The 22,665-nt window shown below is 47.1% G+C and overlaps 2 protein-coding genes across 3 annotated transcripts; one reads left to right on the top strand and one right to left on the bottom strand.

Annotated features, from left to right (window-relative positions):
- Positions 1-6,153: 6,153 nt before the first annotated feature.
- On the top strand, positions 6,154-8,912 carry LOC125547443 (GDSL esterase/lipase At2g04570-like). Of its 2 annotated transcripts, XM_048711308.2 has the most exons (3): positions 6,156-6,639; positions 7,508-8,212; positions 8,423-8,912. In XM_048711308.2, the coding sequence occupies exons 1-2, from the start codon at positions 6,259-6,261 to the stop codon at positions 8,183-8,185; spliced, it is 1,059 nt and encodes a 352-aa protein (XP_048567265.1). In that variant the 5' UTR covers positions 6,156-6,258; the 3' UTR covers positions 8,186-8,212; positions 8,423-8,912. The 2 variants fall into 2 exon arrangements, with proteins under 2 accessions (XP_048567264.1, XP_048567265.1); XM_048711307.2 differs by lacking the exon at positions 8,423-8,912 and having other exon boundaries at positions 6,154-6,639; positions 7,508-8,417.
- Positions 8,913-15,353: 6,441 nt separating this feature from the next.
- LOC125547444 (uncharacterized) lies at positions 15,354-16,371 on the bottom strand. The gene has a single exon (XM_048711309.2). The coding sequence runs from the start codon at positions 16,179-16,181 to the stop codon at positions 15,687-15,689; it is 495 nt and encodes a 164-aa protein (XP_048567266.1). The 5' UTR covers positions 16,182-16,371; the 3' UTR covers positions 15,354-15,686.
- Between the last annotated feature and the right edge of the window lie 6,294 nt (positions 16,372-22,665).

Raw genomic sequence — 22,665 nt, 5'->3', positions numbered from 1 at the left:
TATATAATTACAAAGCAACGAGCAGTTGTTAGCAATGGAGTGACCTTTTTGGCCGTGCTCTTGTGGGAAACTTCAATCATGCATGCACAGTAGAACCAGAGCATTCGATGCAGTAACAGTATCCAGCAGGTGAAACTTCAACATCTAGCACATGGACCTGCATTATCGAAACACCTCATCATCCAGAAAGAACCAAGATCATGCCAATCCGGAAAGTGTGGTGGTGCTCAATTCGGTCTATCACTGAAAATGGAACCAGTCTTCTAAAGAAAACGTGTTTATTATAAAAATTCATGAAAAAGGTACAAAGCACATCAAACATAGCAAAACTACATCAAGTTCCATAAACCACCGAACGGCCACCATCATAGAACGAGTCAGCGACGCACCGCTATCGTTGCTGCCCTATCGGAGCCAGCCTTACCTTGTTGGGAAGTCTTTGTGCATGTGCCTCTAAGGACAAGCGCTTCGAAGCCGCAATTGTCGTCGAAATTGAACCTTTGAAGCGATCTGAAGCGTCTGGTATCTCGCCATTGTGTTCGCACCACGAGAAACACAAACTTCGCAGCCGCAAGGAGACAACGGGAATTTATGTCAGAGCTCCATTGAGTCCATTCAGACAGATGAACTTGAGAAGGATCAATGGCCAGATCGATAATGATGTACTGCCTCTACAAGAACAAAAAAAATCCTAACCAAAACTACTAGTCGGAACCAAGGCACTGGGATTCTCCTCGCCACCACCGGCCACCGGAGGAGCAGGCAAAGGGGAGTCTATTCTACGGGCTCATTGGCGAAGCCTGGAGGGGATGTGTTTGCCCTTCCCTCTATTTAGGAGGGGAAGGGAAGGAAACCAGATAGGTTTCCGATTAACTAGAATCAATCTCCAATACCTAAGTAATAAGAAGGCCATTTATATGATATAACCAAGTAAATTGTTCACAGAACTTCTTTTGACTGAATTAATCAGTGTTCATACTTTGTTTGATCCAACTCTCTGACCCCCGCGTCGCCCGCATCTGGCGACACGGGGGAAACCTCGACCGCCGGCGGAAGCCCCGCCCTCCACCACCTCCGTTGCTTCGCCGCTGCCGGAGGGCCGGCCGGGGAACGCGCGCCGCGCCTGGGGATGGCGGCGGCGGGGCGTTTTTTGGTCTCCCTGGCGCCGGAGGCCCCTTCCCCGCCGCCCCAGATCCGATCTGGCGCACGGTGGCCTTCCCTCCTCCAACAGCTGCCCTCTCCCCTGCCTGTCCGGCGCGGCACGCCCTTGGTGCTCCTCCCCGCCCACCCTTGCCTCCTCCATCGGCGCAGCCCTTCTTCTTCGCGCTGCTGTTCATGGGGGGCGTGCGCAAGGCCCTTGGGTGGAGGTAGCCGGGCTGGCCGAGGCTTGGCCCTGCCCCGTGCAGGCCACTCTCCGTCACTGACGGCGTCTCCTCCGAGCTGCGGCGCCGACATCTGCAGGTGTGAGGTCACGGGTGTCTTCATTGGCAGCGGTAGAAGCTTCGCGGTGGATCCTTGCCGGCTCCGCTCCGGTCCCGGCGGTCACGGACCTGCGTTCTCCGGTGTCCATGGCATGCCGGCGTCCTACCGGCGCGATTTTGGCCCCGGTGCTTGGGTTGCTGTGTCCTTTCCAGCTTCTCTGGCTCGTCGGTGTTCTGGCTACTCCGTCCTCGGCAGCTCGGAAGTGCGCTCCCCTTCCGGTTCCTGGATTGCCGACGGCGCCGGTTGTCACCCCTACCCATTCGCGTCGGCTCTCTACCTTGCTGCCTTCCCGACCCCACCCTCCTACACGCCATGTCGGCTCCAAAGCTCGTGTTTTTTCGGCGGCAGATGCAGCCCCACCCCTTCCCCTCTAATAAGGTGGCGATCGATCGGCGGGCGGGCTTCCTCATCTTCAGTTCCTCATCTGGTGGCTATGGGATTGCACGGACACAGGCTTGGCGAAATCCATGCTCGGCTTACCGATGCTGGCAGTGGCGACACTCGTGGGTGTCGTTTTCCTTGTTGGAGGCGTTGTCATGGCCTCTCACCGTGCCCCTCTTCGAGCTTCGGGGGAAACTCTAGGTCCGATTTGTCGGATCGGATGGCGACGGCCTCACAATGCCGTTTCCCTTCTTGAAGGCATCATCTTGCTTGCTCGCGGTGTTCCCGGTGTTGGCTCTGAAGATGTTCGATGTTGTGCTCATCCGATCTGCCTCTCAAGTTTTAGGCTTGGTGGGTTTTGTTGTGTCTTTTCCCTGTTCGGGCTGAGCATACCTCTCCCTGCTCTCGGTTCGTTGTATCCTCTATTGTACTCATTTTCTCTTCTTCTATCAATGAAAAGATACGCAAGCTTTGCGTATTCGCGAAAAAAAAGTAAATTGTTCACAAGGCTTAAGTACAACCACAGATCTTCAGCTGGATCCAAGGTGCAAGCTTTTTTTTTACTTATGTTCACACTCTATTCTTCTCTAAGCATGCGGCACTGTAGAGAGAGAAGGTGAACAATGTATTCCTTATGACTTGCTCTTAGTGCTATGACCCGGTCTTTCAAAATTTAGCTTAAATATCCATTCAAAATTGTTTGTGGACGGGTCTTCAGGCTATTCCATTGTAAGTTATATGTTTTTGCACATTGAAGACACCCTTAGAATTCTGAGGCACAGGCCGATCTACCCAAAAAATAAACAATCACATAAAAAACCAAACAAATATTTGTTAACAAGGATAACATAATATTATATGCATCCATATGGCATGACTACAGGACTCCGCAAATGATACCGCTACAATACCGAACGTCGGGCGCCTACTCCTTATGCGTGATTTTTATTGACAATAATTTTTTCTAGACGTCCTCGAAATGATGTTGAATGGAAAAGTGCTCAACACAAAAGTTATGCTTCTCATTGAGGAGAACAACTTTGCTTTTTGGATAATCTCAATCCAAGGTCATATGCAGCTTCTAGAGTCAAAACAACCAGATCAATCTTCCTCATTTCATCCCTAAGGAAAGCTCAGCGGAATCACCTATTTCTACCCATCTTGGTTGCCCTTCCAATCAGAAAAAGAACAATAAAAGAGAATACGTATGCATAGGTTTCTATGCAACAACTTTCGAGTATAAGAAATTAGGAAAATGATCATTCTGTCCAGCTAAAAACCATTCGCTCTTACCTAGTTCTGAGGGGGCACTACACGGAACTGTTGATCGATACCATCCACCTCTTGCATTTTAAGCATATATGCACATGGAAAGGACGGAATATGGCATGCAAAGAAGTTTGAATCAAATAACAGTTGTGTTACTGACAACTTTTGCCATTCGTGAAAATAGGGTATGGAGGTTCCGGCCTACCTCCGGGCTTAACAGATCATGCAATAACACGCCAGGAGGACCACCGAGGTGCTTGAACAAGCCAGGAGGTTCGACTCATACTTGACCAAATAGGCCAATTTTGAGTTCCTCTGGAGGTTCATGGCTGGCTTGTATGAGTTAAGCTAGAATTGAGGATTTGGAAGGGATTATGGCTCATTTCTCGCAAAGGCTAGGTACCCCATATATAAAAGGTGTGCCGGCTCTGTTTCTGGATACTTGTGCATTTTTCTTCTGTTGCAGGTTATGCGGTTTTTCTGTCCTTTTTTCATTTCTGACCTTTTTTCCGTTCATTTTTTTGTATTTCAATTTCTTCCAGCAGTGTTGGTTTATTTTGATGTGCTCTATCTTTTGTTAATTCCTTCTCTTTTTAAACTTCATTTTCCTTTTATGGATGAATTTGCAAAAAAAAAAATATTTCTATGTAAAATAAATATAAAGATTTTTTTCACATTTACTTAATTTTGGCGAAAACACGTGAAAAATTATTTCAAATTTGCATTCCTTTTAAAATTCCATACATTTGGTACTTTTTTTCGTCGGTACATTTTTAAATTGCATAATTTAAAAAAAATCATACATTTTCAAGTATGTATATATTTTAAGATTGTGTAAATTTTTGAAATACGCAATTTTTTAATTTGGTATATATTATAATTTGGCACTTTTTAAAAAAGTTTAACATTTTCTTAAATCTGAAACAAGTTTTTAGAAAAACAAAAATAAGTTAAACTAATTTAACTTGTTTTCTTTAACTGAAAATAAAAAAGGCAAAAAAACGCAGTGCAGAAAACCGTTTCTATTTTTTTAGAAGAATAATAAAAAGGCGTTTCGTGGTACAATATCGAAAATAGGGCAGAGAACGTTCGTTCGACAGCCTGCCCATTAGGGAGTGCGGGCGGCAAATAGTGATTTCGCCAAAGCCAGGGCAAATGGGCCTGCCCACCCTCCCCTCGAGCGATTTTTTATCTCTTTGTTTGTTTAGTCCCTTTTTCACCCCAAAAACCTGACTGTTTTGAGCTATGTATATATTTTTTTCTGGGAGCTAGGTTTTTTAGGAGATAGGTGATTAAAAAATCTATAAAAAATATTTCTGAAAAATATTCAGTATGTGTTTTATAAAACATATTTGGTGCATATTAAAACAAGTTCACCATATGTTAAAACAACAGATACATCATATATTTAAAAACTTTAGTCGTATATTAAAAGTGTTTAGTGTGTATACCAAAAATATTGATCATATATTGAAATTATATTCAGTGTGTATTTAAAAAATGTTCACTAAATTGTATACACCCGAGGGGTCCCTATATTATATCCTTGGAAAAATAAAAAAACATTCACACCTCTCGGTGAAATTTTCATATATAGGAGTATGAAATAAAATATATATCTCGTATTTTAACAAGTGTTCATGCATATCAAAATCACCTTTGTAAAAGTTTCATATATTTAATGGAAAAACTATATCTGAATATTGTCATATACCTTGGGGAAAATATGCATTTGCCATAAAAAGTTAAAATAACATAATAAGAAGTAAAAAAAACTATAATCGATAATTAAAAGTTGAAAGAAAGGGAAAAAATCAAAATTTTAACAAATGGAAAAGAAAAAAAGTAACAAGAAAGAAAGAGAACTTAATAAAAAAACAAACATGAACCCGACCCATAACAGAGAGTGCTTGTGTGTTTCCACGACTATATATTCTACTCTCCGAGTATGGCCTAGGTTGGATTACCCATGAGCCCTTGGGTTGCTCCTCCGCTTGACAACCTCCTTCGACCAGCCAAATAGTCATGATCCATTGCCACCATCATGTAGACATGTAGGACATGTAGTCCTGACTTCTTAGCTTCACCTCGGCGGAGAAAGTTGAAGCAAGTTGTGGAAAACCAAACCGAAATTTGTGGGTAACCATATAATCATTCCCAATAATTCACGGGTGAATTTATTTGTTGATTTTGGATGACAGCAATAATTAAAAACTGAGAAGTGATCGAGAAAAACAGAAGGAACATATGCCGCCATCGACCACGAGCAAGGATTACAATCGTGAATCAGGACACCCTACCCACACATAGCTCCTCGGGGGTTGATGCAAGACAACCACAACGAAGAATGTCAATTTTACCCTTGTGCATGGCATTCGACCCTGCATGGTCGAGGTTTGGACACGTTTACCCATGGGCAACACCGAACTCTATGCAATTAGTCGTGGATAGGGTATAGTTGCAACTTTGCCCATGGGCGTGCTCAAACCAGGCCCGGCAGGTTGACATGTACTACGGAGTGGAATACTCAATTAAATATGTCAGAATAAACTAAATCGAACAACATATGTTTTGGGATTGTGTTGATTTTTTAAAAGTACTTCAAATGTGAAAACCAACCAGTTTTTGCATATAGCTCAGCACGTGTCAAAGTCAAGCGTGGCGACATATGTGTTTCCCGTGAACCGATTATTATTTTGTTGAGTCGGCGATGATCAATAGCTACACGTGTTCGGTGGTTTCGTCGATCTTTGAAACTCCACCTTGTACTCAGATCGTGAGTAAAAGGTCATGCTGAGCGTACCTGCATTTTTCTTCAGAAATAATGTACAACGTATGCTTGACTAGAGTCACTACATACCTGCATTTTTCTTCTTCTTGACAGCTCTGCTCGACTGCAACGATTTACTACGCCGCCACAGGCCAACACCAACCTACCTAGCAAGCTCAGCACCGCACAAGGTCGCATGATACCTCGCCTCCGGCTTTATTGCTCCCACTGTGCGCAGCGCCGCTTTTCACGTCCCGTCAACCAACCAACCAACAATTTACACCGTCTACCGGCGTCACGTTCTCTCACTCTCAGCAGCAGCAGCAGCGCCGAAGTTCGCTGCGTCTCTGGCGACAATGCCGGTGGCGGCATCTAGCACGCGCTTCCTCTTGCTCAGTTTGCTGCTGCTGTCGTCGCCGGCGGTGGCGGTGGTGAGGGCGCGGGTGACGGCGCTGATCGTGTTCGGCGACTCGACGGTGGACGCGGGGAACAACAACGCCGTGCCCACGGCGGTGCGGAGCAACTTCCCGCCATACGGCCGGGACTTCCCGGGCGGCCGCGCCACGGGCCGCTTCTGCAACGGCCGCGTCGCCACCGACTTCTACTCCGAGGCGTTCGGGCTCCGGCCCTTCGTCCCGGCCTACCTCGACCCGGCCTACGGCATCCGGGACTTCGCCGTCGGCGTCTGCTTCGCGTCCGCCGGCTCCGGCCTCGACGTGGCCACCGCGGGCGTCTTTGTGAGTGATCCCTGTCTTTTTCTTCACTGGTTGCATGCACCGTTTGCTAGCTGCTGCAGAAAAATGCCATTTTTGTAGCTGCAAAAACAAATGCAAAAGTGAAAACTAATTGAGGATATCGGTTTTGCTAAAGCACATGTAGAGTGCCCTAACTATTACATATGTAAATTGTATATCATTTATTTTACACTGAGATTGGCGTGGGTATTTTTCTTTCTTTATATGTTTGATTGGTCACTTAGACGTGCAATAATTAGATGTGCCCTAGAAAAACCCTTAGTACAAATATGCATCATATGACTATCTAAGTTAGCTAGGTTTTCTTCTCCGGGTGTTTCAATGGATAACGCTCCTAATGAGGTTATTCCTTTACTTGCAAATGATGCTACTTTACTTATGAATGAATAAAGGAGAAGAAGTTTATAAAAAAAAGGTCGTGCTATGTATGTTGTTGGTCCTTAGATTTATTGGTTTTATCATTTTGTGATTTTATTCATTCCTTGGTTTAATAGGGCCCATGGTTTTATCATTTTGTGCATTTACTCATTTATTGGTTTTATAGGGCCCATGCATGCATGTGTGTTGCAAAAGGTGATAGATATCGTGACTGTTAGCGTGATTCACGGCCATACATCACGCTCGCTCTCGTACTGTGTGGACTAGCTAGCAATGTGAGCTTGTGAGTACAGTGTGCTAGCAGGAGTACCATGCATGGTCCCAGTGGCATTTACAGGCAAGGCAGATGCTAGCAGCCGTGTCACTTGCAATCATCAAACAACAAAAAACTCACCTCTGGTTAATGAAGTAAATGTATAAGTTTTTACCCAATCAAGTGTAACGAAGTACTAAATGTTTACTGCTTGATCAGTCAGTGATACCCTTGTCAAAGCAAGTGGACTACTTCAGAGACTACAAAGCCCGGCTGGCGGAGCACCTCGGCGCGGCGGAGGCTCGGGCGGTGGTTGACGATGCCGTCTTCGCCATCAGCATCGGCACCAACGACTTCATCGAGAACTACTTCGCCCTCACGACGCCCCGCTTCCTAGAGTTCACCGTTGGCGACTACACAGACCTCCTCATCGGCCTCGCCCGTAGCTTCCTCGTCGAGCTCTACGGCCTCGGCGCGCGCAAGATCGGCTTCACGGGGCTCGGGGCCATGGGCTGCCTCCCCATCGAGCGGGGCCGGCGGGTCATGCTCTGCATCGAGGAGTACAATGCCGCCGCGAGGTCGTTCAACGCCAAGCTCCGGGACATGGTCGACGAGCTTGCCGACAGCCTTCCCGGCGCGCAGTTCCGGGTCGCAGAGGTGTACGGCTTCTTCACCGGCATCCTGCAAAACCCGGCGAGCTACGGGTTCGTGAAGGCGTCCAGGGGATGTTGTGGCACGGGGTTGTACGAGATGGGGTACACATGCAGCGAGTGGGACGCGCTCACGTGCGCCGATGCAAACCGGTACGTCTTCTGGGACGCCGTGCACCCCACGGAGCGGGCCAACAAGATCATCGCCGAGTACCTCATGAACACAACCTTCAGCCATTTCTTGTGATCTTTTTTGCTTCTTGTATACTCTAAGGTAAGGAAAAGTAGGAAATTCACGTCCCAGCTTGATTCATGTGCTACCTCTAGCCCTTTTGGTGCTTAGTTTTATCTCCCTTTTTTTGCAGGGTAGTGCGTAGTTTATGTAGGTTGCATGCCATACTCTCATGATTTGTTTTAGTTCCATTATTTGTAATAAACTTTATAATGATTTATGTGGTTAATTTTATGCATCTTTGATATGCAGTGACCAGAAGCAACTAAAGCTTCCGTTTCAAAAATGAAATCCTGGCTTCAAATGGAACTAGTCACTCCGTCCTTCAGCATAGAAATTTCTTAGGCACACATTTATATTATGCATTTTTGGAGGGAGTACACGTACGTTTATGTTATGAAGACAAACGTACACGTTTGTTGTAAGTGTGTATGGCAAGCTCAGGAGTCTGGAGCATATAGCTAGTTTTCCCTTTTTGAGGTAAGGAGCAATTTTTTCTGAGGATACTAGCGCATGCATCTTATGGTACAACGAGAGTTTATTCTGAAGAAGATTAAGCATGAGCAAAATAGGGTAGCAGATTGGTTGGCATGGTATAGTCTTTCTGAGAATACGACTGTTGTATAGGTAGATCGTGGACCACCGTGCATAGAGGAACTTTTGCCTCTCGATTGTAACCCTATTCTTATGGAATAAAACTCTTTTTTCTCACAAAAGAATAAAAAAATACTAGACCTCTCGGGCTGCCACTCCTCACTTGGCCGAATATATGAAGACCAACTGGCCGATGCATGACAACTAAATGTTGTCCCAGCGAAATTTCCAGCCCATCTCCAAAAAAAAAACTGAGGGGCCCCATCTCCTATATTAGGTTGTACGGTATCACCTCAAAATCCTCTATTATATTTCCTTCTCTTTTTTGCGAATTCTCTAGTATCTTTCCAGTGTTAAATATAGCTGCTTTTGCTCAAAAAATAATAATGTTGCTCGAGTTTCACATTTTGTAAAAGAGAAGGTAAGTGCATGCACTAGTTCGAAAAATATAGAATTACTATGGGTTTTGGTGTACCAACTTTCTATTTCTTTTAAATCCATTACAAGTCTTAAAATTTCTGAAAAGGTATTTCTAAGGTGTGCAGGTAAATCTTATGCATATATCATGATTGGTGACTTGCATTAGAATAATAAAATAAGTATGTTGCGGTTTAATTTTTGTAGCTTAAATTGTAGCGCCATCAAGTTCTCATTTTTACACGGGTCAGAAAATGATCATTAAGTATGTTTGACAGCAATGTCTATGTGCCTTTGCTTGAATTGCCAGATTGTGCTTGTGCAGCAGTTGCTAAAATTTTAGCCTGCATTATTTGATCTCCTCATCTCCCTAGTGTACCTGTAAGAGATTCCAATGCATGTTCTTTCAAGTCCTGCTTCGCTATCATATTTGTTGATCCTTTTAGGCTGCATATGTGAAGATTTTGAATGGTAATGAAATTTTGGTATCTATTGTATTTCCATATATGAACCTGTCTTCGACCAGTGAACCATTGTTGTCATCTTTAGTGGTTTGGTTGTCCCTGCTCGGCTGCTCCTAATTCCAAGGCCAAGGTTCTTGTGATAGCCTGTGCTAGAAAAAAAATGGAAAAGGGAAAGCAAGTTTTCTTTTGAAAAGTAAATCATTCCTGGCTTTCCATAAACACCACATGAAAGTTAGAGTATTTCTTAAAGTGGCACAGGAATGGTATGAACTAGCTAAAGTCAAAATGATGGAAGTTCAAGAATCAAAGTTTTGAATCAACATATTTGTTCTAACGTGCCAAGGCCTAGCAAACCATGCTGCTCTACCAAGCCCTACCTAGAATGTAGATCAAACTTTATCTGTCAAGATTCAAGACAAGAAGATTACATAAAGGTCGTGAGCTCCCTTCTAAGAAAAGCAGACAAGACAAGATAGAAGATAGGAGAACAATGTTCCTAAGGACCTAGATTTTTGAAGGAGTTTCGCCAAGAAAATCGGCTCCATCATCCATCTAGGTTTAAATCTCATCTAATCTAGGTACCGCTCCCCATTGTAATCCTCACTGAGATTAATAGGACAAATTAGGGCTATTACACCAGTAGAGGCATGAAATAATGTCTTGAAGATCACTTTACGAGAAACCTTGAGAATAATAAATGATGTGCAGTCTACTTACGCGAATGAAATGTGATATGTGAAACTAAAAGAATATGTGCGGGCAGTAGATTTGTCTTTGCAAGGTTTTTTTTCTTGGCATTCATTTCAATATTGACATCCTTATTTTTGTTTTATTTGTAAAATCATCACGTAGAACAAAACATGCATATAGTAGAGAGGTTTGTAAATTATTGAATTTATTGTAACTAAAATTGTTCGATATAAACATTATAAAATCATAATAACAAAAAAAATAACTAGTGGTCAGCTACAACAACATGAGTCAACTGGACTTCATCTATTATCTTTCGAGTGACATTTTTATCTTAAAATCAAAGTAGTGTCTTAAATGTGAGGCTGCTAATAAGACGCTTAATACGGACCCAGCAACCATGGGTTATGACAGAGTCGTGTGTCTCTACTGACTAGTCTTCGAGATCATAGTAGTGAAGATATCAGAGGAAAATAAATACTTGTCGGCCGATGCTCTAAAAAAAATCTTACGCACTGGAACTAGGCCTGAGTCGATCGGGAGCTGGAGCTGGGCCTGAGTCGAGGCCATCGAGCACAGAAGATTTTTTTTCTCAAAAACGCGGAATTGTGAGTTTGTGCCAAACCGATTTCAGTAATTAATGAATAAGATTTTTTAGAACTATTCGTGGATTAGTTATGGTATGCAAACAGAGTTACATTAAAAATCGGAATAAAATCAGTTGTCGTAAAACCAGATCACTATAAACATGACATCCCATGCAAAAAAATCGGCATCCAAACAACCCACGTTAAGTGGGGAAACGTTCAGTCACTTCCTTTTAATAAAACACCTCGAAACTGAAACCGAAAGCTATCAACCTGCAACCCCAGTAGTCAAACCCAATACAGTTCTCCTCGAGCAGCAGGGACGATGTTCAAGTCCATGCTCCACCAGTTGTGCCAGTAGTGAGGGTTGTGGAATCTACAGTACACCCACCAGTGCAATGGTTCGGCCCACGCGCCCACGTTATAACTGTCATTACTGAATGTTTCGAACACATTCAGCACAAAATACAGGCTTGCTCTGCTTAATTCGACACATTTTATGTTATATTAGTTGGAGTCAATATTATTTAGAATAAGTTCTTCTTATTTATAGACAACCGAGTTGGAACAATTGACATAATTTATTTATACTAAACATTTTTACTTATTTTTAATTTATTTTTAACTAACTATTAAATGGTTTTACAATTGCATACCATTTAGAATTAATCATTTTTAGAGGTTAATTGTTGGTATCCCCCAATATCAACCACATACCTACATTTGTAATACTGTAATCAAGATTCTTTGTTATACATCTATCATTCTAAATACATACGGTAGGACAATTTTTTACATGGAAATTATGCTATGTTTTCATAAAATCATTGGACACGTTATTAAGTTGAACTATGTCCAAATACAAGCAGAACGTACAAAATTGTGCTACTTTGATGCTCTAGTGTGTCGGTACATGTTTGTTTTCGGTTACTATCTTTAGATATTGGTAGAGGATTCCACAATGTGTGTGTTTACCAAATATCCTAACGGAGGTTTAGTAGGATGAACTTATTTAGTTGTAAGGAGCAGAGAAATCTAGATCATCTGTTTCAGCAAAAAGTGGTTTGTACCTAAATCCCCCCCCCCCCTCCCCCCCTCTCACCCTCGTTGATAGACATTGATGCGCACTTCATTTTTTTCATTTTTCAAGTTTTTCGCCCTTGTCTTTCATGGTTTGTTATTGGTTAGTTGGAACACATTGCTTCTTGCATGACTACACAAGGATCAAGTAGTCGGCCTATTGGATCCATGGAAGCCTCGTATGCTCCCTAAGCCAGGGTTTCTTTTACTTGTGTAGCTCGCATATGAAATCATTTCATCATGAAAAAAAGTTACACATGTAGAAGACATATGTAATTATGTATGTACACGTGGGGAAAAATCACATAACCTTTTGAACCTGATAAAGATAAATAGCAATTGCAGTTTTCAGAAAAGGCTCGATGGATCCTGAGCCCCAAAACAAATTTTCGGTGGTATATGTCTTTAACTGTGCATCACAACCGTCATCACAAAAACAAAAAGCGTGCATTTTTCTTTTTTTAAGATAACAAAAAACAACAAAATGTGCATGGTTAGCCCAGCATAAAGCCAGGCCTTCTTTCTCAGGCCTCTCGGGCTGCCTATCCCTCGCTCGGCCGGTGGTGCATTGGGACCACAAACAGGCCCACAGATCAAAGAAGTGCACAATACCACCATTCTAGCATGATTTTTTTTTTGGCCCATTCCGTATTGGCCTGTCCGGATCAGCTCAGGACCGCCAACACTCTCATTTTCTCATTATTTTCTAAAAAAAACTCTCATTTTCCCATTTCTTACCAGGGCTACGAGCGATCGTATTTTTCTTTTTTACAAAAACTTACATGAGCAATTTTCTAACTAGAAACTAGGTGCATATGCTACGAAAACCTACTTGGATGAATGGAGATATTCCCATAAATTTAGAAGCACGTCTTTTTCTACGTTCCTCTATCAAGCCGATTCTGGTGTACCTAGCACATATGGGGCAGCCTATCCTTTCACGTGACAAACAAAGGAACGCAGCGGATGGCTTGTAAAAAGCAGCACAGAAGGAAGGGGAGATCTAGAGATAACGGGGGCATGGCGGCCAGATTTGACGATTTCTCGAAACGTGCCCGTGGCATGGCCGTCCATCTACCCTCTTCGTCCTAGCTTAGAAAATGGACAAAACGCCTTTACGCGAATCCGTAGGCATCGCACATGCGCCTCCTTGAACACTATAAACAATTTTATTTCGCGCAAGTTGTTCATGAATACTTTTTTTAGGGAATTGTTCATGTATACTTTTTTTAGGGAACTGTTCATGTATACTTAGTCAATCAATAATGTGTTATACACGTGGAGTAGGTAGATTGATTTCGATTTTTTTAGGGGGGTAGATTGATTTCGTTGGGGTATATACTACTAGGGGCAGAATTTTTGGTGCAATCCTGCTTGTGTGGATGGAGTTTTCCAAGAGGCCACCTTGAGACGTGCGCGCCTAGCGGAGAGCCTCGGCATGGACGAGACGTCCCTCGGATCTGGTGACCAGGTCAGAACGCATGCCTCGGTACGTGTGCCCAGCTGCTGCTTTGCATGCATCCATAATTCGTTCTCTGTGTACGTGCAGATTCGCGAGTAGGTGTACGTACATCGGAGCAGAACGTGAGCGGGCTGAATCAACGGCGGGTGGTCCGCGGGAGTTGCTGGCATGATCTTTCTCAGCTTAGCATTCCAGTCCGTTTGCCAGGAATCAGGGATGGGCTTGGAGAGAAGCTCAAGTGTTTTGCCTCCGTCTTGAAAATAAAAAGGAAAAAAGAATGGAGAGTGAAAATCCCAATAAGTGTTGTCAGATACTCCCATCTTGATTTTCACGTGGCTATGGAATCCAATCATATGCATGCCATGGACGATTCGATGCTCTCTCACACACACTTTTGTTCCGTTCCGGTTAGCAGAAAAGAAAATGTGGTGCGTACGTATGGAGCTGTACAGTACTCACGCACACAGTAGCTTTTGGAGCGCACGCACCAGCACCACCTAACGACGATGGACATGATCGATCCAGGCTCTCTCTCTTTCCGGCCGTGAATGCCTAGCTAGCTAGCATCCAATCCAATCTAATAGTCTTTATTCGCTTCCTCTTTTTCTTTCTTTCTTACCATCCGCGGCCGCCGTATGCGCGCGAAACTTCGCGGAAACTACAACAGTGCATGCATGCAAGGCCACCTGCATGGAACCCCACGCGCTAGCTAGGCAGCTCTCAAGACCTGTCCACTTTGATCATCTCATCGAGACATCGGCCATATGCCCCGGTCTGGTCTACATATGGAAGTGCATGTACACGCAGTGAAAAGGTTAAAAGAACAACAGCGAATGCTGCTAGTACATGCTTTGATCCGGCCTTGCGTCGGCCGGTGGAAAGTTCAAGTCTGCCAGAGGTGATCGCTTGGTGTGAACGACTGGCCAGCTCGTCGACCTGATCGAAAGAGTAGCTTGCGTGCAAAGGTAAAACTGGACTTGAGTACTCGATGATGTATGACTACGTAAGACGGCGGGATTAGCAAGCGAGCAAGCGAGACGGCCGGGGCTAATTATCGTCGGCTAGTTTGACCAGCAGACAGTTGCCCAAATTGACTGGCCGGCTAGCTAGCCTCGTGGGTGGTGTGATGTGTGTTAGTAGTTGCGACGGTACATATGGCCGGTGCGGTGCGGTGCGGTGTTGTCGGTGGACACGATCCAAGCACCAAGAAGCCAACGTTCCTACGTACATGCACCAACTTCTTTTTTTGCTAGAAAAATACACCCACTCTTGGACACGTACGTATGCATGTACGTACTCGGGGTCCAAGCATGATGCATGGGATGCTCCTCTCCTACTCACTCAGCATGACAGTATTTTGTTTCCTCTACCCAAACTCCAACGTAGCCAGCTGTGACCTGCCTTTCGCCTTTCCTCTTTTCTGATCGATTCCTTGCTTGTCCCGCGCCATCATGCCGATCGATCCATCGATCAGCGACGATCCACACGGAAACTTTCTTGCAACACACAACTTTTGGGAAGTTGCAAGTCACGGGAATCGACCGGCCCGGAGAAAGCGCCTTTCCACGTCAACCTCACACCTCGCTAGCTAGCTCCTGGAAAACTAGCTAGTAGCTTTTCAACGAACCGACCGACTAAGTTTGCGCGTCGTTGATCGATCAGCTAGTAGTACTCGTACAACGTAATGTATTATTGTTAATTATCTCAACGTATGTGGTGCACCGATCAAACTAATTTTGTCCATTCTAGGTACAAGTGAAGAGAAACGAGGCCAGAAAATGGCTCATTCACTCGTGCCAGTAAAACAAGCGAGTAATGATGCACATTTTGTGAAGAAATGTTCGGTCCAAGCGTAGTACGCGAAAACAATCACTCCCAACACGGGAAAGTAATAGCAACGATCGAGTATATATGCCACTACACGAGTACATCAATTATAACAAGAAAAGGGATGAGGCACTGAGGAAAGGCACAAGATTCTTGCGATCACTAGCCACATATATTATGCTCCCAAGAAACTATAGCCAGCAATATATAGTCGCTCCACTCACTACCCAAAAGCCAGCTGAGCAATGAACCAATACACATGAGTTGATGAGTACGATAGCTAAATATTAATGGTGCCCCATTATACATATGGAGTATATATCAAGAATCGACTACGAACGGAAAGGAAAAAATGTTGGAGTGCTAGCTTAGCTAGTAACTGATGGATGATCATACTAGTAACCGACGAGGGCAGCAGTGGCGGTTACCGCGGCCACCAAGCAGAGCGCGACCGCCGAGGCGCTGCCCCTGGTCGCGGACGAGGACGGCGGGGACCGGTAGTACCAGGGGTACCACGGCAGGATGGGGTTGGGCGGCGGTGGCGCAGGCCCGAAGTTGCCGCCACCTCCTCCGCCTCCGCCACCACCACCTCCCCCGCCGGCGGGAGGCTGGTAGAAGCCGGGAATGTAGCCTCCAGAGGGCGGCGGGTAGCTCCAGGACGACGGCGTCGGCGGGGAGTTCCCCGAGGACGACGGAGGTGGGTACGCGTAGCCAGAGCCGGAGCCGGATGGCGAGGAGGGTGGCGGCGGGCAGTCGGCGCTGGAGGCCGGGGGCGTGGGCGGCGGCAGCAGGCACGGGTAGGGGCAGTCGGCCGGGTAGGTGTCGGCGACTGCGACGTCGAGGAGGAGCGCGGAGAAGACCAGGATCACGAGCAGCCTGTAGGACGCCATGGCCGAAAGCGACGGGAGTGCAGTGCGGTGCTGAGCGTGTGAGCCTGTGAGAGAGATGGCAGTGGGAGTGTGGCTAGCTAGCTGGTGCGGTGGTGTGTAAATGTGGGAGAAGTGGAAGGAAGTGATGGAGACGTGAGGGGGAAGAAGAGGAGAGGAGAGGGGAGGAATGGTCTTCGGGGTTGGGTGGGCTTATAATTGGAGAGGAGGATGGAAAGGCATGGGGGTGGTTTGTGTTGTTAAGTGTACCTGCTAAATGCATGCTACTTCCTCTCTCTCACTTGACAGGCATGCGCGTATCTTTAGGTTGTCAATTTGACTAACTTAATACAAGTCGTATATTACAAAAAATATATCAATATAAACTTCAGATGTTCTATTTTCAAAAGGTATAATTTTTGTGTTATATAATTTATATTAGGGTGATAAAACTGGCAATCTAGGTATACGTGTAGGACTTGTAATCTGTGACGGTAAAGTAATGCTAGTTAACTCCAAGGAACCTCAAGGAGTAGTCTCAGGGCATCTCTCCAATCCTGACCCTCAAAACACCTGTAAAGCGTCCACACGGTAACTGTTCGTACGCATTTCGCCATACAACATAGTATTGTATTCCATTCGTCATAAATAAGTGTACATCTAACTTTTCTTTTAAGTCGAAGTCTTAAAACTTCAATCAACTTTATTTATATAGGAACAGTAGCAGCATTTATCATACTAAATTAGTATCACTAGATCCATTTTGAAATGTGCTTTCATAATATGCTAATTTGATGCCACATATGTTACTAATACTCTTTCCTATATAGTAACGTAACTCCATGATATTGATGCCGGTCAAAGCGATGTCAACGGACAAGCAGGCGGCACTACTTCAATGCCGACGCGACGACCGAGAAGCTTACTCCAGTCGCCACATTGAAGCCAACTTCCCTTCCCATCGCCCGGCGCTGTCCACACCTCACCATGCGAAGTCATGGTTCTCTGTGCTAGCAGGCGGCGGCTCCGGATCATTCCCCATATCCGGATCTTGGCGCTGCCACTGTCACTCTCTCGTCCCCCGACCACCACAGCGACCGCCTCTTCCGAGGAGGAGGAGATGGAGATTGTAATTCCTTCGACCACGCGACGACTACGTTGCCTCGACAGGGAGCTCGCTATGATCGAAGAGGAGTGGTCTCTCAGCGAGACTGGCGTCGTTGTAACCACTGGCAGGGGCAGGGGCAAGGGCAAGGCTCCCCCGCCAAAGTCGGCATTGACCGTGGCGGCCATCCGCACTGCGTAAGAAGGGGAGTGACTCCTCCACGAGCCCCAATCACGGCTGGGCAGGGATGATACATCCCCGCGCCATTCTGCCGCTGGAAGGACCACTCCGACCAATTCGATGATGACAAAATGAAAAGGAGAAGGATTTGTTTTACTTTTTCTACCATAATAAATGATTGTGTTCTTAGTTTTAGTTCTCGTATTATTCATCCAAATATCATTGTCAAAATAATCAAGTATCATGAACGTATATTATAGTCGATTCCCACCGCATCACGTTGGGTATCACAATGGCGGAGCACGAGTGATGCTAACTACTATTTTGTTTGTTCACTATTATGTGTGAATGATTCGGTAGTCGTTCGCACAGAGCCATTAATACGAAGACAATTTGGAAACCAAGCTTCGAATCAATTTGTACATCAAGTCATTAATGTAATTAATTAGTTAGAAAGTTAATTACTTGTGCAATTAATTAGGTCCATTCAAAATGGATTTTTCATGCCGAATCAATTTACAAATTGATTTATTAATGCAAATAATTAATTTGGCATTCAGATAATTGCATGTATACTAAAGATTTTTATTTCAATTTTGCATATAATTAATTAATTAGGCACACAATTAACCGCGCAGAATTAATCACGCAAACATTAATTCTAAGCAATATAGAAACCGAGGGCCGAATCAATTTTGAAATTAAATTGTTAATGTAATTAATTATCCAAAAAAATAAATACTTGTGCAATTAATTAGATCCATTTAAATAGGGATTGTTTTGTGTTGAATCAAGTTATTAATACAATTAATTAATTAGGTAGATAGTTAAGGCATAGAGATGGTTAGACGAAGTAAGGATTTTCTTTCAATTAGGCATGCAAATAACTAGTTAGGCAGATAGTTAATCGCGTCGAATCAATTCCAAAGCGCGCACAGGCCATGTCCGCCAAATAGACTCTCGCTGACATTGGTGACTGTGAGTAGGCTCTCGGCAACATGGCTGGGCGGCGCTTGCCGATATGTGCTTGGGACATGGGCGACCAAGCGTTCGCTAGATGGATGAAGAGCTTGCTCTGCAGGACGTCTAGACGCTGACGGTTGACGAAACATTCATGAGCGAGGTCTCTTTGCATACCGATCTGTGGCACGAGGCCCCCCCCCCCCCCCCCCCCCCGCGGCTCCCGTCCGTGTCGTCCCCAGCGGGCGACCCGGGGGCGAGTAGGGTTTCCCTCTGGCGCCGCCACCCCTCCCTACATCTCCTCCCCTCGCCGCCACCTGAGGGATGCCTAGCAAGCCCCGGTGGCTGCTGATGAAGGTGGCGGCGGGGTCTCTCGTCGCTTCGTTCCCGCGCGAAGGACCCCGGTCACCGGGGCGGCGGCCCCGGACGGCGAGGCGGCGCAGCCTCTGCGACAGGCGGCGTGGGCGGGATGTGACGGCCGGCGTCCTCGGCTGCTCGGGCGGCGCGGATCCGGCGGGTGGTGGTCGTGGCGCGGTCTTCTTCCGCTCCAGATCTGAAGGTCGAGCTGCTCCTCCTCCTCTGCTCACTCCTCCCCTCCGGTTGTGTCCGATCTGCAGCTTCTGCTGCCAGTTCCGGTGCTGGCGGAGTGCCGGTGGCATATCTCGAGTCCGGGGGAAACCCTTGGTCGGATCTCTGACCACGGCGGTGAGGGCGCGTGCGCGCATCGCCTTTTCTCCTTCGAGGCACCGCTGAGGTCTCCTGTATCCATCGCCGTCCCAGATCCCGGGTGAAAGCCCAAAACTCGTCTCGGGTTGGGCGGTGGCGGCGTCCTGCACGTCGTTCCCTCCTTGGAGGCGCCGCCTTGGGTTTGTCTGGTTCTCCGGGTGAGTGGTGCCGAGGTAGGAGAGCGCTCGTCGGCTGCGAGTCCAAGCAGAGACTTCCCAAGCTCCTTGGGTCTTTACAGCTTGTTTCTTCAACAATCCTCCCAGTGATTTTCCTTCTGCTCTCGGTGGCCCCGGGCAGATGGCAGTGCAGCTACTGGTGTGCCTTCGGCGTGGTGAGGACTGTGAGCTATGCCTGCTCTGGGTTTCGACCGGCACCTGCTCTTGCTCTCGGGTGAGCGCCCAACAACCCGACGGTGTGGCGCCTTCGAGCCTAGGCGAGAGGATTGGGGTCTTCTTCGGCGTTGGAAGACAGGTTTCGTGATCCCAATCCCACGATCCGGCTGCGCGCAGCTTCTTGCAGGCCTTTGGCTGATCCTTGACGCTACTCTGCTCCCTTGCTCGTGGTGCCGATGTGCAGCGGGCTTCGACATTACTTGCAGGTCTTTCATGTGTATTTCTATGTGTGCAGTAGTGTGCGTTGCGTTGTAAACTGCTCTGTCAGCTCCTTTGTATCTTTCGGTCGCTCTTGCTTGGTGGCCTTGTGTAATTCTGCCCGGTTGATGGCTTTGTTAATTCAAAGTCGGGCTTCCCTTGAGCCTTCGTTCTTAAAAAAAAGAGGTCCCTTTGAGGACGACGGTGACGATCGAGGGCAATTGGTCACACGCCATGCATCGCTCCTTACAAACTGTTTGATCTTGTAGCAACACACGGCTAAACTAGGTAGCTAGTGTAGTCAATGTGCAAAACATGTCGTGATAGTGAAGGGAGGAAGTGTGCACTCGAGGATGGCGATGGATGTTGATCAGCTGGAGAAATTATGGTCCCGCTCGTGGCTCGTACGTACTACGTGCTCATTCAATCGCTTTAGAATATTCTGCGGTCCAGTTGGTAGATGTGTAGGCCAGGTCGGAACCATATGGCTTTTCGACATCTTTGAGAGCCTGCGTACATCGCGCGCGGGATCGTCGGATCTGTGTCACCAATACACCATCAGCACGCACGCACGCACCAACACTTGGAATCAACTTGCTGCCTGCTGCCTGTGTCGACCGCCCTGCTGCGATATCTCCGCTGCACTTAACTGTCAACGGAAGCAAAGTTAACAAAGCCTCAAGAAATTAACGCGTATGCTTTTGTTTTGTTTTGTTTGGTTGGAGACGGCAGATCGATCAAGATTGGACGACGTACGTGGAGGCGGGGGTGGTACCTGATCGACCTGACCGGCGTGATCAATGATGGCTGTGGATCCTTTCATCTTTCGGGGAAGAAACCTTTTTTCCTTTCTTTCTTGTTGGTCTTTTTGGTCACGGACTTTATGGATGCCGGGTATAGAATAGATAGCTTTGGCCTTTGGGGTACGTGCCAGCAATGTGCCATACAGCTAAGCTAGCTCTTGATTTCCTCGCTGTCCGTCCAGCCATGGGACGAGTGAGTAGTGTGCCCGCCGTAGGCTTGCAACCTCACGTATACGGTATACCTAGCTAGGTGCTGCGTGCGTCCATCGGTGGAGAAGTAGGAGTACACACGTACCATGCAGTAGTGAACGTACGTACCGTGGTAAACAATAGTCACATGCATATATAGCAAATGGGAATGGAGAAACAAGAGGGAGTCTGCTAGGTTCCAATTCCGATCTGCCGCCTGCATGGCTGCATGCATGTTATCCTGCTGTCTGAACCAACGGGCGGACGGACGGACGCCGAGTTGTTAAGCAGAAACAACCAAAGCTGTATGGTGTACGTGATTGGGTCAATGATCGACGCATGCCCGCGTGAACAGGTGACAAGAGCGAGCGGGAAGATACGGCACGCCAACGCCACCGCCGCTGGGTGTGCTTTTGCTTGCTTGTTTGTTGAAGAAGAATGATTCAGAGGAAGCCAAGGGGACTGATGACTGACTGCGTCTTTTTGCCTGCCTGCCGCCGCCCGCCGGGGTAGGTATGCACTGCGTCTGTACACCCAGCGGCGTGGGGCTGCCAGGAGGAGGGAAGAAGCTTCTCTCCCTGCCCTGCCCTACACCGAACCACTGCGGAGTGCGTGTATGCGTGTCCTGTACCCTGTCGGCGCCGCTGTGCCCTGCTTCTTCACCCACCTGCTTCCATCTCATGACTAGTGCCATGCCGACTAAGGGCAACTCCAACGCGCAACTCTAAATGGACGTCCGGTTGGTCCTGATTCGGTCCATATGAGGTGGCAAAATGGACGCCCATATCCGGTGTGGGCCGTCCGCAGGTCAGTCCATCCAACGTGCGGCCGCTTCTCAAACAATGTCCGTCTAGGATTTAGAAAAAAACAAAAAGCGTTGAAAATATTTTTTTGCAAAATAGCTTAAAACATAAATAACTTAATTAAATAGTCCATCATTGTCGGAGCTGGACGTGAAGCAGGCTCCTGCTGCGGCGGTGGTAGTGGTCACCACGACGTCCATACACGCTCCTCCGTGGCCTCCTCCTTCACCTCCTGCTTCACATCCAGCTCCGGCACGTATACGTCTCAGGAGGCCGACGACTCGAGCATCTCCTGCATGCCCTCCCATTCCTCCTCCTGGCGGCACCTGTACTCCCGCTCAGAGTCCTCCATGATGGCTTGCACGAGCCGCTCCTCCTCCTCGGCCGTCATGGCCGGAGGCTGAGGGGGCGACGATGATGGGGTGGGAAAGGGCGTCGGCGTCAGGCTGCGCACGCACATGCGACCGCGCACTCTAGGTGGGCCCGGTGCGCGCACACGAGGCGCACTCTGGGACACACGGGGCGGGCAACGACCACGACCGGCAAGAAAAAAGTTTGCCAACGCATGTCGTGCTCGTCCTGGAACCATATGTCCCAGAGGGGCGAGTCGATGTCGTACCTACAGTCAGCGAGGAGCTGGCGCGGAATCCGAGCGCGACGACAGGCAATCTGCTAGAGGCGGGCACGGCCGCTCGCCGACGGGGGAATGGGCACCCGATCCGGGCTCAGATGCCACCCGTTGGGGAGGTGGGCATCTGACCACGGCAGCGGGGTGCCGGTCTCCCAATACCGGCGGCAGACGACGACCTTGACGTACGCCTGAAGCATGGCGTGACCACCGGAGGGTAGATGGAGAAAGATGCCGGCGAGGTTGAATGGCCGAGCGCACTTCCAGACGAGGCGGACGACGACCCCACTTTGTGGTCGTGCTTGCTCTTCTTGTCGGGGTGCCACTTCCAGAACCCCATGGCCGGCGGGGAGTGAGGTGGGCAGCGGCCCTAGGCTAGGGTTCGGTGTCTCCGATGGAGGGAGCAATGGAGATGGTGGGGAACTGGAAGTGCATGGGGAAGTGAAAGTGGCAGTGGAAGTCCAAGGCGTCGCCTAAAAAAGGACGTGGTCGGGGCCATCTGGATGGCTGACATGCGGGCCATC

The sequence above is a fragment of the Triticum urartu genome, chromosome 3A (assembly GCF_056163025.1).
Source record: "Triticum urartu cultivar PI428250 chromosome 3A, HENAU_Tu73, whole genome shotgun sequence".
Classification (NCBI taxonomy): Eukaryota; Viridiplantae; Streptophyta; class Magnoliopsida; order Poales; family Poaceae; genus Triticum; species Triticum urartu.
The sequence above is the reverse complement of the archived record's forward strand: the minus strand, read 5'-3'. Positions and strand labels throughout refer to the sequence as shown.